This window comes from Ursus arctos, unplaced genomic scaffold (genome assembly GCF_023065955.2).
Source record: "Ursus arctos isolate Adak ecotype North America unplaced genomic scaffold, UrsArc2.0 scaffold_31, whole genome shotgun sequence".
NCBI classification, from domain to species: domain Eukaryota; kingdom Metazoa; phylum Chordata; class Mammalia; order Carnivora; family Ursidae; genus Ursus; species Ursus arctos.
In genome coordinates, this window is record NW_026622997.1 from 32777601 (window position 1) to 32795180 (window position 17580).

The 17580-nt window shown below is 57.3% G+C and overlaps 1 protein-coding gene across 3 annotated transcripts in view; it reads right to left on the reverse strand.

Moving 5' to 3' along the window:
* Positions 1-765: 765 nt before the first annotated feature.
* KCNK5 (potassium two pore domain channel subfamily K member 5) overlaps positions 766-17580 on the reverse strand; it is a 38101-nt gene continuing 21286 nt past the window's right edge. For all 3 annotated transcript variants that reach the window (XM_026482816.4, XM_057304925.1, XM_057304924.1), the window contains 4 exons: positions 7391-7502; positions 6035-6201; positions 5555-5723; positions 766-3466 (listed from right to left, as the gene is read on the reverse strand). In XM_026482816.4, the coding sequence (XP_026338601.2) occupies positions 2601-3466; positions 5555-5723; positions 6035-6201; positions 7391-7502 (1314 nt within the window). In that variant the 3' untranslated portion in view covers positions 766-2600. The remainder of the gene's footprint in view (positions 3467-5554; positions 5724-6034; positions 6202-7390; positions 7503-17580) is intronic.

Below are 17580 nucleotides of genomic sequence, written 5' to 3' on the forward strand. Positions count from 1 at the left end.
CTCATGTCCTGTCTGGGGCTGGTTCGGGGCCCCAGAACCATAGAAGAGACCAATCTCAAACCAGCTGAGAGGACGCAGCCTGACAGAGCCTCCCTTTAAATGGATGCAAACATGCCCAGCTGAGCCCTGTCAGTCCTTCTTTCATACTCTTTCGGGTCCCCAGGGCCCACCCCTCCAGCTCAAGCCTGGTCATCATCCAGTTCTTCTCTGGCCCACCTTCCCAGACAGGAGCCCTTCCAGGGGACGTCAGCGGCCACAAAGCACAGGCTCGCTTCCTCCTCCCATCCCGGTGGCTGGGGAACAGACGCAGGAGCATGACTGTGTGGGTTTGAATCCAGGCCCACCGTCTATTGAGATGTATTGCCCCAGTCACCTCTCTGTGCCGTTTCCTGGCCTGTGAAACGGGCACGTACACTGACTGCATGATAGTATCTTCCGCAAGATCAGAGGAGCTCATTTGTGGAGCACGAGCATAAAGCAGACTGCAGACAGTTTGGAGGACACCCACCACTGCCGGGTTCTAGGATCCTTTCTGCAAGGCTCCTACCCAGCTGCATTCAGACCCGTTAACTGTCACCTCCTCCAAGAAGCCCGTCCTGACCACCTCATCTTAACTAGCTGGCCCCTCCCCCACCTCCTTTTTTTTTCTTTCCTTTCCCTCCTGGACCACCCCAAACCTCACCGTGACCCTCACACTGTCGTCCGTTCTCCCCGCCCCCAATCCTCCCACCAGACTGCCCCCACACAGCGCACGCCAGGCTGGCCTGTCCATCTTTAAGGCTTTATTGTAAAAATGTTAAAATAAATTACATTTGACATCATTGCCAGTATGTACATATAGTGTGTGAGTCCAGGACAGCCAGCAACACGCCAGCAAGGTGGGGCAAGGAAACGAGGATGAACTCATTGAAACATTCACAGAAAAACAGAAGGCCGCTCCTTCTCACCCAGCAGCCCAGCCAGCACAGCCCTGGGTCACAGGATGAATGCCGGTGTGGACACACAAGCCCATCACCGTCTTCACATGTCGGGGGGTGGGTGGGGTCCGGCCCCACAGTACTGGGGAGGGGACTGAGAGGCATAGAGGGTGTTGGGGTCAAGGGTGATCACCTGCCTCCTGGCCAGCGCCAGTCACCTGCGAGGGATGCCTCTCCCCGACCGTACTCACTTGCTTCTCAGTGCCTTCCCCCCACTCCGCGTGGGGGCTTCGACAGCGTGACTTTGGCTGAGCTCACCAAGAAAGGCCCAGCCGAGTTGGGGGCAGGAGGGCGAACATGTAACATCCCAATCTTGGGAGCCTGCTCGACTCCTCTCCCCTCTGGCTCGGAAGCCAACAACAGATGCCAGGTACATCAAAACAGCAGTTTATTTAAAAAATAACAAAACATACGGGGCAGAGAGGGCCGGCCCTGGGGTGCGCATCGCAGAGAACCCGAGAACTCTGCCGGCCCCTCACCAGAAATAGTCTGTGTACAGTTTCACATTATCTTTTGCTCCCCTGGTCCCCAGTCTTTTCTTAAACACATACACACGCGCACACACAAATGACAAACCGTGGCTTCGGGAGCGGGGGAGCGGATTCACATCTTTGGCCCTTCCCACGTGTAAGCCAAGAGCGACTCAGCCGCCCCCACCATGGGGGCCAGGAGGGCCAGGGAGCCATGAGGTCCTTGTTCTGGGCACAGGGGAGGCTGGGGACAGAAGGAGCAGACCCGAGCTTAGCCCTGCAGCTCCTTGGCTACTGCTGCCCTCTCTTTTCGCAGCATTCCCAGGGAGGGAGGAAGCCTGAGTCTGCCATCACTTGGCCTAAGGGTGATTCAGGAAACTGGGCTCCGGGTTCCTTGGTCTGAGCAAAACCAGGAGTAGTACCCTGGGCCAACTCAGAGCTTGCTCGGGGTCCTGTGTCTTAGGAGTGTTTCAGCGTCTACCTGGGATCTCCTCTTTCCCTTCCCCTGGGCGCCTCTTCCCTACTGAGCTTTGCAGTAGGGCCTGATAGTCAGGAAGACAAGGTGGGACTGGGGGATGTGTATACACACGCCCCACGCAGCGCCCTGCTGTTTGCTCAGGAGCTGAAGTGCTCAGCACCGCCACACCATTGCTGTACCCCTGCAAAGGCAGGACCCAGGGCTCACAGTGCACCCCTCCCTCTCTTTCCGAAATAGCTGGCTCCGTGCTGGGCACACAGGAGCTCATTAATACTGTGAACTCAAACGGCTGGGGCCTCGAGCCTAAGAGAACCGTGTCACATGCTCAACCGAAGGACATCTGAAGACCCATGCAGGTGCAGGCCTCCCAGAGGGTCACCTGCCAGCCCACACACGTCTCTGAACCATCAAATACATCAGCCATGCTCAGGCCAGACGCCCCCCGCTGCCAGGGTGCCCATTCAGCCAGAGAACAGAGGCCCGGTCCTGGGCGCACGCCGAGTTTGACCAGTAGCATCTAGCCGGAGGGGATGGAAGGTGAGGAAGGCCCCTGGCCCCCCACTCCCAGTTCCGGGGCTGCCCCCCACCAGAGGGCAGAGGTCTCCGCCGTAGTAGGATGCCCCAGGATGAGGGGAACAGAAGCCATCAGAAGTGGGGTGGGGAGCCGGCCCTGCCTCACGTGCCTCTGGGGCAGTCCGACTGACCGTACTCGTTCATAAGCTGTTCGTAAGGCACGGAGAGCTCAGACTCGGTGCTGGTGAAAGTGGACTCGTCCGACGAGGGGAACTCGCCCAGGTTCAGGGGCGCCTCGGCTTCGGCCCTCTCCTGGGGCCTCTCCTCCCCAGCCAGGTTGTCCTCGATGGAGGACTTGGATGTCTCTTCGTCTGAGAGGCCGGCCTCCTCGTTTGCAAAGGTGATGCTGACGTTCTGGAAGATGAGTGGGTGGTAGTCCTGGGCATCCCATGGCTCACCCTCCTCGCTGATTCGGTCCAGCTGGTTAATGAACACCTCAGGGGTCGGAGAGCCTTCCTTGGGGGGCCCCGCCCCGGCCTCCTCACTGGGGGGCCGCGATACGTGGCCTTTGCTCCTTAGCGTCTGAGATACCTCTTCCAAGCTGGGCACCCGGTGCTTGGAGTAAACCACCAGGGGAGACAGGGAAGAGGGGAGGGCTGGCAGCCCACCCCCCTGAGGCCCCAGCCCCGCTGCTGGGACCCTCTCCCCAGCCCCGCTCGTCTTCATTGCCTTCTTCCCGATCTGCTTGATGAGGTCATTGTAGGTCTCCTCCTTCTTGGACAGGAAGCTGAAGATGTTGACATCCTTGGACGCCGTACTCCCAGTCATCTGCAGAGCCTTTTTGGAGTGTGGGGTGCTCTCAAAGGACTCCTTCCGCCGCCGCCGCCGCTTCTTGATGGCCTTGTGGACCTCCACAAACATGCTCACCTTCCAGTTGACAAAGAGGGACAGCCAGGCCAGCCCCAGGTAGATCCAGAGCTCCACAAAGTAGCGGTACAGGGCGTGGTAGTTGGCGCTGGGGTTCACACCTGCAGACGGGACAGGAAGCCCCGAGGGTCAGAAGGGGGTCAGCAGGGACCTGGATGCATGTCAAAGCCACAGCCGTGGTCTCTGAGAGCAGGCACAGTGTCAGGACATAGAATGGGATGCACAGTGAGAGAAAGGACTAGAAAACAGACTGTTCTACCATCCTGATGGTCCAGTCATTCACATCCCTATCTTAGTCCCCAACCTGCCTGAGCCTCAGTGTCCTCAACTGTCAGAAGTCAGGAGAGCAGTTCCCTGGGGTAAGGTGGGATCCAGGGCCAAGCAGTGGGGAGGCTGTTAATGCAGCCAACACCCAGGTCAGGAAAGAGTTCGCGAATGTCTGCCTTTCGATGGCGCACCGTACCGCATCAAGCGGTTCTGGGCACTGTGGGGGGCATATGTTACAGTTAAAACCAGGTTGGAAATTAAGTGAGCGAGTGGCTGGCATCTTCACTGCTGGGGATGGACTCACTGGTTTAACGTGAATGGGGCTGGTGGTTGGGCCAAGAGGATTGTGCACAGTGGTCCCAGCAGAAACTGTTCTCGAAAGCCTTGATTCGCCTTCAGTGGGGTCTGGCTGCCCCCTGACTTCCTGTTTCTGCGTTCTTCAGACTGGCCCTTCCCATGGTCTAGAGGGCTCTGCCACTCCATATCTTCCTCCTCTGAGGCCAGGCTCCTGACACCTGCTCCAGGGAGTCCTCCAGGGTCACCCTGCACAGCTCTGACTGATCTCCTACACTCCAGCATCATGAGATTTCTAGCTTAACTTTACATTTCTAGGCACATTGGTCTGATTATACATCCTGCCCCCACCCCACCTTCCAACTGGGAGCAATCTGGAAAAGGGACTAGGGGAAGGGGGCTTCTTCCAGAGTGGGGCTCCCACAGCGCAGACTCTACCACTCTCATCAACTTAGAGGTCCCTGAAGACAGGTGCTGTGTTTGCCGCTGGAGTCAAGAGGTGTCTTTGAGGGATGCCCGGGGCTGTTGGGCACAGGCAGGGTGGGAAGACAAGCGCAGTGCATGCTAACATAGCTGGACCCTACCCTCAGCACTGATTTGATCTTCTGCCCCCTGTTAGGTAGGTGCTATTCTTTTTAAGCCAATCTTGCAGATGAGGAAACTGAGGGAGAAGTCTGAGGTCTTGCTGGAGCTGAGAAAGTGTGGCTAAATATACCCCACCTGCCCAGTACAAAGGCTCCTCGTTGCCCGCTCAGGGTCCCTTAGACAATGGCAGAGCTGTGCCTCCATCTAAATTTATCTCCTAAGACAGCAGGCCCTGATCTGCTGAGGTCGGGAGAGTGTTCGGGCCTCTTTCCTGTTCCCCCCACCACTCAGCCGCCCCTCCTAGCGTTTGGAGTCTCCCCTTACAATGAGGCAGAAGGGTAGTGACCAGCTCCTGCCCCCTAGGAAGGGGGAGGGAGGAGACCAGAGGCCCCTGGAGCAAAGGTTGGGGTCGGCTGGGCAGGGCAACAGGCACTGAGGGAACAAACGTGGGGTCAGTGCAGCCAAACAGGAGTCAAGAAGATGAAGGGCCAAGATGCAGTGCAGGCCACAGGCACAGGTCTCCGAGAGGCTGGGGCCAAAGAATTTTATCACCTGCCTGGATTAAGTAAGGGAGGAGTGGGAGGGACTATCCCGCCCCGGAGGGTGGGGCAGCTTAGGAGAAGGCGTCTCTTGTCTCTAAACTGCCTGTGGCAAGAGGAAAGTTTCGGGCCTATGAGCCAAGCCTCTAGAACAGCTCCCTCCACTCGTGTGACGGGATGCAAGGCAGGCAGCTCTGTGACAGGAAGGGGGCCCCTAGCTTAGCTGGGGCTTTCTGGGTAATAGGCTCAAACCCTGTAGTGGGGAAGGACCTACCCCCAGCCCTTAGTGAACCTAGGCCTAGGCCAAGCAGGAAAAGCTATGACCCAAGAAAGAAAGGGAAACAGAAGAGGACCCCTTTGGCGGGGCGGGGGGTTGGGGGGGGTTGCTGCCCAGGACACTGAGCACCTGCTGGGACCCCAGTAAAGGTCAGCTGAATTGCAGGTGGAGAAGCAGAGAAAGAGAAGGCAGAGAGGCAGAGGCACGGGGAGAAGGGCAGGACTCACCAGCCACAAAGTCGCCAAAGCCGATGGTGGAGATGGTGATGAAGGAGTAGTAGAGGCCCTCGATGTAGTCCCACTCCTCGGTCACCATGAACACGAAGGGCGGGATCACCAGGTGGACCAGGACGCCCCATACAATGAAGATGGCTGTGCATGTGATCTGTGCCTGCCGCTGATGAGGGGGCAGGTGGGGAGACCAAGTCAGACCCGTGGCAGAGACTGGGGAAACTCAGCAGGGGCACCCGGAAGGCCGGGGAGGCCGCCAGGTGGGAGGCTAGCTGGCACCACGCCTGGGAAGAGGCTCACGACCCAGGAAAGGGCGAGGAGCACCATTCCCAGCCTCACCCAGGGGCCAGGGGGCCCCAAAACTGCCCTCTCGTCACCTGCTCTAGCACCTTTGTCCATTCTCGGATCTTTCCCATCCTCCCATCACCTGCCACGGTCCCCCCAGCACTGCCCAGCACCTAGGATTTGGGGACATACCAGGCTCACGCCTCTCTTGGTGAGGAACTGGCCCAGCCTCTTGGCACGTCCCCCGAAGAACTTGCCCAGGGCACTGATCCACGTCAGGCAGAGCGGCACCCCAAAGAGACCATAGAAGACACAGAAGAGGCGCCCGGCAGGGGTCTTGGGAGCCACATTGCCATAGCCTGAGGAAGAAGAAGAGAGTGGGGCACAGAGAGCCACAGCGGAGGTGATGGACCCAGACGCAGCATGGGCCCCCGCCTCCACTACGCACCCCCACCTATACCCACAACCACACAACCACATTCTCGACGATCCCTTGATATGGATCTAGTATCAGTCCTTAAGAAATGAAATTTCACTTCACTACACTATGGTCATGATCATTTATAAAGCAAGCAGGACGGCATGGGCTATGTCTCCTCCATCAGACTGGGAGCTCCCTGCTGGACAAAGCCTTCATCACTGCAAGCCTTCCACTAGTCTATACGGCACCACTGTGCAAATTACAAACAGCATTCTCTGAGGAGACACGCCAGAGGTACCCTGGGAGGTGGTCTCTAAAGACGGCCATTCTTAATCCCTTCCCTTCCTGTGCGAGTGTGCTGCTGCCACGTCGGCCCCCGTCTAATCTGTTCCGTCGGAAGCTGGGCTGCCATGGCCAGCTTGGCCAGCAAATGCAACGCAAGTGGTGCTGGACAGGCTAAGTCTAAGAAGCCCTGTTGCTTCTCCCTGGGATGGCCTGAAATGCTCACTTTGGGGATTCTCCCCCTTGGAATCCAGCTGCCATACTGCCAGCTGCCTGAGTCACTGCGTTTTCATCCCCAGCCGTGCTCTCAGCCAACAGCCAGAGTCCACTATCAAATGTGTGATGGAAGAAGCCATCCCAGATGTCTAGCCAATAGTGCTTTTTGGCTGACTCCAGCCACAGACACAGGACTGCCACCGCCATTACCAACCTCCAGCAAGAACCAACCGGCTGAACCCAGCCAATCCACAGAACAGCGGAAGATAATAATAAGTTGTGCTTTAAGCCATTAAGTTCTGGGGTGGTTGGTCATGCAGCCATCGATAACAGAAGAGACACCCAGCCCGGTGAGTAAGCATGGGCTGGGTTGGTGCAGTGCACAACCTGTCTGACCTCCTGCATGGCTCAGGCTATCGGGTTGTGTCGTTTCTGCTCCAGGAGCCCAGGTGAGGACTCCTGGAAAAGTCTCCTAAGTGTGGCCAGTCACCAAGGACTTACTAAACCCCCAGGAAAGTGTTAAAAGAATGCAACGCAATTGAAGGCCATGGGACCAGAGCTGGACTCTTATAAGGTTCCGTGCAGCGAGGGCACGGACGTGGGTATTCTGAAGGTCCCAGAAGACTTACCGATTGTAGTGATGACCGTGGCTGCAAAAATCATTGCATTGGGCCAGTTCCAGTTGTTGAAGGTTTGATTCCCGGTAATGGCCACGCCCTGTCCTGCAGCATCAGACACTACCTAGAACGAGAGACACAAAGTGACACAGATGATTTCGAAGTGACAGCAGCGTGTGCAACTGCATATGAGCACTGTTATTTAATCATCACAATAACAAGGTGGCAGTTACTGTCTCCAATTTATAGATGATGAAACATTTTCTGGAGGATCAGAGAGGTTAAGTGATTTGCCCAAGGTCACACAGCTGGTAAGAATGTGAACTCAGGCACTCTGCCTTTAAAGTCGGTTCTCTCATTGAGCCAGTGCTTCTCACACTGACTAGCATGCACCGGCATCCCCTGGAGAGCTTGGTAAATACAGACTGCTGGGCCCCACCTCCAGAGTCTGACGCAGCAGGTCTGGCAAGGGGTCAGAGAATTTGCATTTCTAATGAGTTTCCAGCTGCTGCGCTACTGGGCCAGAGACACACTTTGAGAACCACTGTACTAGACTGTTCTGCCAGAAAGAAGGCACGTGTGATTCAGAAACATTGGATGCCTGTGCCCTACACAGTCCTCCACAGAGAAGTCTTCTACTGCAGGACAGACCTGGGAGGGACCCCCAGCCACCCCTCGCCCCAGCTCATTGCCCTCCTGGATCTGTCATCTGGGCATACGAATCAGCTGGCTTCCTTTTCCCCATGCTTGGGACTCTATCATACTCTTCCCCTACAAGCTCCTCCTTCCCTCTCTTCTCTGGATCTGTCTCTCTGCCCTGGGCCGAGCAATTTCAAGGTCTAGGCCAGCACAGATCACCAGAGGTGTGGTGTACATTTCAGGGTGACTCAAAGTCACGCGCTCAGTCTCCACAGGGCTCCCAGTGGCCTGGGGGCCGCAGGTGAGAGGCCACCTGGGGAGGTCAACTGGTGGCCCCAGAAGAAGCCTTATCTATTCCAGGAACTTTAACAGCGGCCAAACCTGCTTCAACCTGCCGAGAACAGCCTCTGACCTCCCCATCCGTCAGTCCTGCCACTGTTCCCCCAGCCTACAGACGGCAGGGTGTGGACCCCAGCAGAAGGCTCACAAGCAGGGCCCAGGATGTAAACCAGGAGTTCCAGTTCTGCCCCCGAGGAGACCCCAGGGTGGGCCACCCAATCCAGACACCCGGAAACTCAGCGGGATTCTCTACAAAACTCAAGCCTGGGCCTGAGGGAGAACAGAAGGGCGAGGAATGGAAGCAAGAGGGAGACGGAAAGGCCGCAGTTCTCAGCCAGCGCGGCGTGACTGAAGTTCAGTGGGAAACAAGGGAGGGGCTGGGGTTGTTCTGAAGGAAGGAGCAGTTTGCAGCAGCCGCAGCAGCGGGCCCGTGGAAACGGATCTGCAGATTTCATAAAGAATTTTCCATGATGACATGCTCATCTGACAGGCCATCAAACCACACCACCCGCTGCCCTGCCTCCTCGCGGCGTTTCCAGCACATCTCTCTGCAAGCCAGGGAGCGGCGTCGCCGAGGGGCGGCGGGCGGCCTGAAGCCCTCCTCTCAGACAGCCGGCTGTCTAGCTGGCCAGGCCATTTCCATGGGAGAGCACCAGCACATCTACACCCCAAGGCGCCTCCAGGTCCATCTGAAAGGTTTTCTAAAAAATTAAACCTATGCCCAAAGCAGGAGAACGAGAAGGAGCAGGGTCCCGTGTCTTAATGTGAAACAGACGGCGGCTCCCTTTGGCCCTTCATCATCTCAGCGGCCCGCTGCAGAGCAGAGGGCGAGAAGTGCCGTGGAGCTCAGCCGACAGACAAAAAGAGCGTGTAGGGGAGGCCGCAGCACTGAGCAGGGGACCATGCGTTTGGGGCACCGAGTCTGGTCATCTCCGTGGAGTCTCGGGAACACGAGCGCTGTCCCTCTTCTCACACAGATGAAGGGGGTGGAATCTCGAAACTCAAACCAGAGCCCTCGCAGATGTCTAAATGGGGACGGCAGAATGTTCGGCGCATTCCAAAGAGAAACTGGTGGGCACTAGGAGCGAGCGCAGGTCCGTCAAGAACCAGTCACGCTCAGCTAAGTGCATCTCCCGCTTCGAAGGGGTTGCAAACCCTTGAAGTTGGGTGGAATGCAGTAAACCTAGATGTCATCGAGGCAGCTGAACAGATGGGCTTGCAGATATTTCATGTGGACAAGACAGAGAAATGTAGGGCGGAGCTGGGATTAATTTGGGCCCCTTTCAAAGCAGATAAACCACCAAGAAGTACTGATCTTTATCAGCCTGGCCTGAGGGTGTCCACGATCATGCTAAAGGCCTGGCCTCTGCCATATTTTAATCAACAACACAGAAAAGATACGTAGAGGGCCGACCCGTCTACTCTGCAAAGGATGTAAAGCTGGGGACGGGGCGGGATGGGGAGAGAGCCAGTGGCAGTCTGGAACTCAGAATCACCTCTCCTGGGGAAGATGGGCCCGCACTAACAGGACAGGATTACCTTTTACTATTTTCATGTCATACACTTTGGGTTAGAAAAGACCAGCCCAGGATCGACAGGAGAAGTCCTTGGGTTTCACCTGACCACAAACTAGCAAACACTAGAAAAGTAAATAAAATCTCGGGCAGCGTCAACACCTTATCTCTTCAGGGCTGGGCCGCACACGGTGACCTCTGCGCCACTCTGGGTGTCGGGCCTCACAGGACCTGCTAACTGAGAGGGAACCGGGCTGGCATTTTTGGGTAACGAGCGACCTGAGAATGCACTGCTCTGGGCAGTCATCCACTTCCGGTAGTAGGAAGTGTTTAGAGCAAGGGTGACCATAGCACAGCAGGGATGTCCAGGGGTGACCAGAACCAGCGAAGCTCAGCCGGGTGGGTGGCAGCACCCTCTGAGAGTGTCTGGAAATGCCGAGCGGGGAGCAGTGTCTGTGTCCGATGCTGCGGCAGGCACCGTGGAGGTCCCGTGAGGAGACAACATCTCTGTCCTCCCACCCATCTATGCCAGGTAATGGGGCTGGATGCCCCACGACACACAGGACCGCCCAACCCACGATGCCGACAATGCTCCCGCTGAGAAACACCGGCTTCCCAAAGGCAATCCGCGACTTGGGAATCAGTTAGTAAGTGCTAAGGAGACACCCGACAGAAGAGTGGCAAACGGGGTAACCAAAGAGGGCGTTACGGTTGGGAGCTCTGAGGGAGACAAGCTGGGTTTCCTGCCTTTCCCCCTGCCAATGCTATGCCCTTTGGGGCACAGCGTGCAGCCTCAGCGTCCGGCCCTGCGTTACTGGGGAGCCGCAGTCCCAGGCACTTTCCCCAGGACCTCCATTATCCCTGCACGGTCATCCAGAGAGGGGCACTCTGAAGGGTCCCAGTGTCCCCAGAGCTAGAAGCACCACCAGCCCTTACAGCAACCCCATGGCAGTCCTGCCCACTGGGCAGGTCACAAAACAGGCTGAGAGAGGTCAAGTGGCAGAACTGGGCTAGATTCCGGACTGTCTGGTTTTAAGTCCGCGGGGCTCCCCCCACCTCCCTTCACTGCTCTAGCTGCCCCCTGGGTACCCCTAGCACCCCTTGCTGTTGCCTCCTCTCTGCCCAAGAGCACCAAGCAGCTGGCCTGGGAATCAGCTTGGCTCCATCCCAATGCTGGGGCGTGAAGTAGGATTTTTGTGCTGCTGAATGGCGGACACCCCTTGCTGGGGTGTATATACACATATTACCTAACTGGCTCTTCCTGCGATCCTGCCAGGTGTTACTCGACAGGTGAGGAAAAGGGAGCCTGGGGGGGCGGGGGCAGAAGTCCCGATGTGGACTTGGGGGCCTGCTCCCTGTTCCCACCATGTGTAGCTGCAGCTTTGGCAGGGACAGCTCAATGGTTACGGCCAGGGTCCCACAGGGTGCAGGGGAAGGTCTCCCAGAACACAGGGCCTGCCCCAGGACTGAGGTCATCCCTGGGTTACAGAGAGTGGCATGGGAGAGCCAGGCTGACACCCCGTTAGACACGGCGTCCTGTCCCCCGGGTTAGGGAAATAGCTCTCGCAGGAGGAGGCGGCCCCTGTTCACTCACAGGATTCTTTAACTTGGCTCCCAAATTCCCACAAGACAATATTTTCATTTTCCACATAACCCAGGAGAGTGATGGGAGATGGGGATACTGCACACAGCCCGGGCCCAGCTCTTGTCTGGGGAAGGAGCAGAGCTCCCGCCTGGGTCGGCCTCATGATAAAGCAGCTGTGATTTATTGAGGGCCTTCTATGCACCAAGTGTTGTGCTAACACTTTACTGCCTGTGGCTCATTTAATGAGGACAGAATCCTGCTGGGAAGATACCGTAATTTTTTCCATTTTACAAATGAAAATGTAAGGCTTAGAGAGGTTAAGTAAGTAGCCTAAGGTCAGAATGCTCAAAGCAAAGCCAGGAGAGCCCTGACTAGACACGGTTATCCTCCCCCCACCCCTTCCCACAAAGGCCACAGGAAGGAGGCCAGTACATACTTCCACCCCTTTGCACCAGCTGAAAAAACAGTGCCCTAAAACCAGTCCATCCACTCTGACCTGAGCTCAGCATTTCTAGCCAGGCCTCCAGGGAGGCAACATGCCCTTGCCTTGGCTTCAGGCAACCGGCTGCCCTGACCCCACCCTCCTGGGCTCTCACTGTCCGCGAAATAGGGTTCCCGGACAGCTCTGCATCCCCCGGGGATCGGGGGTTTCCCAGGCAGAGGCAGCTGCCAGGCCTCCCCTTCCTGGAGAGACTCATCCTGATAAGTGGGCAGTCCTGGGCCTTGGGACACAATGCCTACCTTCAGACCCGGGCAGGTGGGGCTGAGGTCAGGTCTCTCCCCTCATCCACCCAGGTGTGCAGGGACAAGACAGGGCACTGGAGTCAGGATGGCAGCCTGGCTGGGGATGGCAGCTATCAGGCACCCAGGGAGCTACTCCCCATCTGGTCTCCGGCTCTCAGACAGACATCAGGTATGGACCACAGAGCTTGTTCCGCCATGCGGAATGCAGCCATAAGGAGCCTCCTCGATGCCAGCCTCCCCTGGACCCGCAGGCAGTGGGGGGCATGCAAGCCGAGTGGCCTTTACCCATCCCTGGCTGCATTTCACCCTGAGGTCCACACACTGGCAGGGTGCTTGGTAAGACAGAAAGGACCTTTATCATTCCACTCACCTGGCCCTCCTGGCGCCCCCTTGTGAGGTGGGCGGGGCACCGCTTATTAAGACTTATTTCATAGATCAGAACAGTTGATATTTGAAGAGCAGCTGATTTTGAGCACCGAAGTGACAGATACCAACCAAGCACCTAAAATCACTTAGCTCGTTGAATCTTTACAACCCTAAAACGTGGGGGCCGTGACCCCCAATTACAGATGAAGACTATAAGGCACAGAGGCTAATGAAGTAGGGTGCCCAAGGTCACACAGCTGGTCAGCGGTGGAGCTGGGGAGTGAACTGGGGCCGTGTGGCTTTCAACCCCTGTGTGCCACCTACAGACAGGGACAGGGGACGCAGGGGGGGCTTCGCCACAAGGAGTGGAGCCAGGTCTTGAGAACACAACCTCCCAAGCCATTGAGAGAAACGTCTGCAGGAATGCAGACTTCCCTAGAACATTCATAAGCTTCATAAGAGCGGGGCTTTTTGATGTTTTCTTTGCTGCTGCTGTATTCCCAGCGCCTAGAACACTGCCTGGCACATAGTAGGTGCTCAACAAATACTTGGTAGGTGGGTGAGGAAATGAACTGACGTGAGTGCATATTCTCTGGCCTAGACTAACTTATCCTCCAGTCCCCTTCCTTCAACCCTTTCCCAGCGTTGTTCTGCAGCTGGGTTTTACCTAAATACATTAGCAACAAGGTGGAGGACTTTATCCAGCAGGAGAGCGGGAAGCAGAGTCAGATCCCAGCAAGGGTGGGGGCTGGTGGGGCCACGGAAACCACCCGCATTGAAGTGGAACTGAGGGTGGGGTCCGGGGGAGTGGTTGCTAGACTCTGGGGGCGGCAGAGGGCTGGGGAAGGGGTGGGGTGAGGGAGGCAGGTAAATGCCCCCTCAGCCAAGGCCAAGGCAACAAAGCAAGTGGCAGTGGGGCTGGGAGAGTGCCTGGGGAGCCTTGAAGGACCGTCTTTTCTGCAGGAAGGGGAAGCAGTCCCCTGCGCAAACTGTCCTGCGGGCAGCGGGTGAGCAGAGAGCGGAAAACGGAATGTAAGTCGCCCCTGGTAGCGACACTTCAGTAAGAAGCCCGGCACCTTCCTCAGTGAGTGCTTGCAAGCCCCTGTGCGGCCCAGCCGGAGCCCTGCACCTAGGGAGGTGGACGGCTCTCATGCCCTCTCCATGGCACTGACCTGGCGGTAAATCTAGGGGGGCTCCCAAATGCTAACACCAAGTCTCTGGGTAAATAACGTAGCCTATTAGCCTCAGTTTCTCCATCTGCCAAGAATAACACCGACGCCAAGCATACAAAAAGTATGCGGGACATCAACGCAGGCTGTCATCGTCAGCATTGAACAAACGGGTCTGCAACCAGTGCTATGACTCCTTACACGTGTCCGTCAGGAAACCAGACCCTGCAAGGACCTGAGACTGTGCGACCCCAAGGCTAGATCAAAGTGAGGGGTTAACTTCCCTGCACCTGGAGGGCAGGCCTGGGTGAGAACAGGAGACACTGTCCCCAAGCTTCCTCATACCTGCCCCCTTTTCCCACCTCTTTCTGTTCTAAGAGTGAAAGCTGTCCTTTCACAGTCTGACCAATCTGCTCCTTCAGGGCACAGGGTGACTTCTCCGACATCGATGGGGACCAAAACAACTTAAGAAGGGGACAGGGGATCAGTTGGAGCTGGAGGGGCTGGAGGCGAGGGTGTGTGTTAACGTTTTCTCTGGAGGAAGAAGGCCCATCTCTCCCGGTCTCTGCCACCCGGAGCCTCCCAGACACCCTGACCAGTTTCCCGAACAGCCAAGCAAGGCAGGCAGGCCGGGAAGGAAACAATGCCACACACTAAGTCCCCCGACACCATGCCTGCCAGGGGGGGCTGAGCCTGTCTGAGCCCCAGTCCCAGCTCCCCGCCCCACTGCCCCCAGCTTCCCAATGTCTACCTACCACCTGGCCCCTGCTGGGCTCACTCTGCATGTTCCTGTCTGTCCGTACATCCGTCTAGTCTAACGAAGAACCCCTCAGAACAGGGGGCCACGAGTGGGGTCGAGGCCCTGTACGGGGGTGTTCCGAACAGGTCAGATGGAAGCGGAGGTTAGTAAGCCTACCTCAGGTACTTTCCAAGCAAGTATTTGCAGTCTGCGCTTGTTGAGAACCGTGTTTTTCAAATCCTTTAACACCTGAACTAATGAACAAATAAAAGGAGGAGGGGAGGAGGACCCCAGAGCCTGTGTGCGGACTCCCTAGAGCAGTTTGAGAAGCAGAAGTGGGCGTGTCAGGGGCTAGTCTGTCCAGCCGCTGCGCCAGTCCCCCATCAGACGGTCCTTTCTGGGACTACTGGCAAATCAAACGTATTTTGGCCAGAAGGTGACCACCTGTTAATGATTATTCCTGAGACCAGTGAGAGAGTTGAAGACTGTTAGTTAAACCCTCCATGATCTCCATCCTCTCTCCCTCTGCACCGCTCAGAGGGACCTGACTTCTCTAGCTTTCCCTCACTGGCGACGGGGGAGGGGCTGCTGGGCTGGTTACTAGATGAGGAAACTGAGGCTCAGGGACCTGAGATCCCACACAGCCCTCAAGGCAGTGGCTCTCAGTCCAGGCTGCCCAACGGAACCACCCAGGAGTTTAAATGACTACAGGGCCTGCGCCCCCAGCTGGTGTTCTGTGCAGCAGACCTGGGCTCCACCGGGGATTCTGATGTGCGGCCCCTCACTGCCTCGCGCAAAGCGGTGATGGGTGTGTGCGTGCGGCTCCAAGCCGCCACCTCCCTGTCCTGAGCATTCTCACCAACCTCCCGCCTCAGCCCAGGTGACCAGGGTGTGGCTGGGAGGGCAGGCGCACCTGAGGAGCAGGGTACAGGCAAGGGCCAGGTGGTGCCACCTGCTACCCCTGCCAGGTGCAGGCCCGGCTCACCAGGCCCTGTGGCTCCCGGCACGGGGCAGGTGCCCGCGGCAGCTGCAGGAACCCGAGGGGGCGGGGCCACACGGCGCCTCAGTTGAGACCAGACCTCAGGACTTTTGTTAACTTCTTTTTTGCTTATCTGCAGCTTTCAGCTTTGCTCCAGGGCCTACCTGAAGTAATTATGTTTTTAGAAGAAAGAAAGACAAACTGTTGGAGGTATGCTAGGCTAAGCTCTGCTCTGCCAGTCGCTTGCCCAGATTCTCCAGGAACCCTTGACCTCTGCCCGCCTCCTTCTCTGTAAAATGAGGAGGCTGGCCTAGGACTGCTGGGGTCCCCCCGCCTGTACAAGTCATATCTTCCTCTGCTCGGAACCATGACTTTGGAGCCCAGGTCAGCACTTCCCAAGTCCCCAAGCCCACAGCACATTCGAGAAAACCCATTTTCATTCTCCGGCTCCTCCTGAGCCCCCCGCAAGTCAGGCCACCCCTGTCAGGAGTGAGCCCTGCTCTTCAATCACACCTCCTTCCTCGTGGCCCCTACATCCCACTGAAGGATGGAGAAGGCGCCTCGCTGCGTCCACTCCTCTCTGGTTCTTAAAGTAATGGGCCAGTACTGGTCCAGGCTGCCCTACCTCAGCCCAGGTGTCTTGGGTGGGGCCGTGTACAAAACACAGTCCTCTGCAGCGTTGGTCGCACCTACAGAAACCCACGCGACCTCATTAGGCAAGGCGGCGAGTGGTCCGCCACCCCATCCTCGATGCACACTTTAGGGGTCACTATCCTACTGCCTCACCTGGACTGCACCTGGAGATCATCTGGCAGGAGCGTGGGAAAGTCCTCCCGCCTGCATCCTACCCTCAGGGTCTGGGGCATGGAACTAGGATGCTTAAAGCTGCCCCAGATGACTCTAATATTATATACAACCAATTTCAAAGCCACTGCCCTAGACTCCAATCATCCTCCCTATTAGGGGAAGGCCCGAGTCCAGCCCGGCGCCAGGGCAGCAGGCCTGGAAGCATGGCTGTCCTCCAGTCCAGCGTTGGCTTTCCCCTCACACACCCTCCTGAGCCATCTCTCAGCAGCCTTTGCGGAGCGCAGAGGCACTCCTAGATCTCACGCTCATGGGGGCAAGCCTGTGCCAGAGGTGAGCACATTTTCAGCAGAAATCTCTGGGTTTCCGACTTTCTCAGGCCCGGGAGCCCTGTCTGTACTCAGGAGGGACAATAAAAACAAGGCAGGTGACCCTGCCCCCATTGTTCTCTGCCTGGGACGGTAATCCCCCGGCAGCTGGGAGCCCCTCCCGTGAGAGCTGAGCCCAGGGACTGGCTGACCTGGGAGGGCTGCAGGTTTGGCTAAAGCAAACACTGAAGGGCTGGTGGGGTCTGAGCTCAGGATGGGACGTCAGCAAGTGTTCTCAGGCACCTGGAGGGCTCAGCCATGCGTAAGACTGGAAATGCCTGTGTGTGCAGGCGTGGGGGACCTCTCTGGCACAGCTCGGGTCCCACAGCACTGCCGCCTGAGAGCCGGCCATGGAAGTAGGAAAGCGTTTCCTCTGACCATCCACCCACCCACACAAGAGGACCCTCCACAGCCGTATGCTCAAAGTCCACCTCCTGCTTCCTCTTCCAAGGACTCAGGGCAGGTGGGATGTCCCGGGACACCTAATGACAAGAGGGACGTCCTTAGGCCACCTCAGCTTCTCTACCCACTGTCCTGCTCGGGGTGACTGTGGCCCCTGTGCTCCCTATCTGGGACGCAGCGACCTGGGGCCTGGGGGCAGCGACCTGGGGCCTGGGGTCATGACATGGCTCCTTCCCTGTCCCCGGAATCCAAATCCTGGGAATGTCTGACATCTCTCTGCCTTGACAGATGCAGAGAAAACTGTTGGGCCAGGACCCCTCCAACAGATGGGCAGAACAGTCCCCTTCCTCCCCCACCAGGATGCAGGAACTAGGGAGCGAGAGGTCCCTGCACTGTGTTCAGCTTCTGGCTTGTCCTTCCCAAGCAAGCCCCTCTGTTGAGCCCCCCTCAGTGGCTCTAACAAGGAAGCCAGGTAGGGCGCTGAGATGGCAGCTGCCTCCTCCTCACCCAAACTCACAATCCTCAGGCACCTCTCCCACCTAGAACTCTTCTAG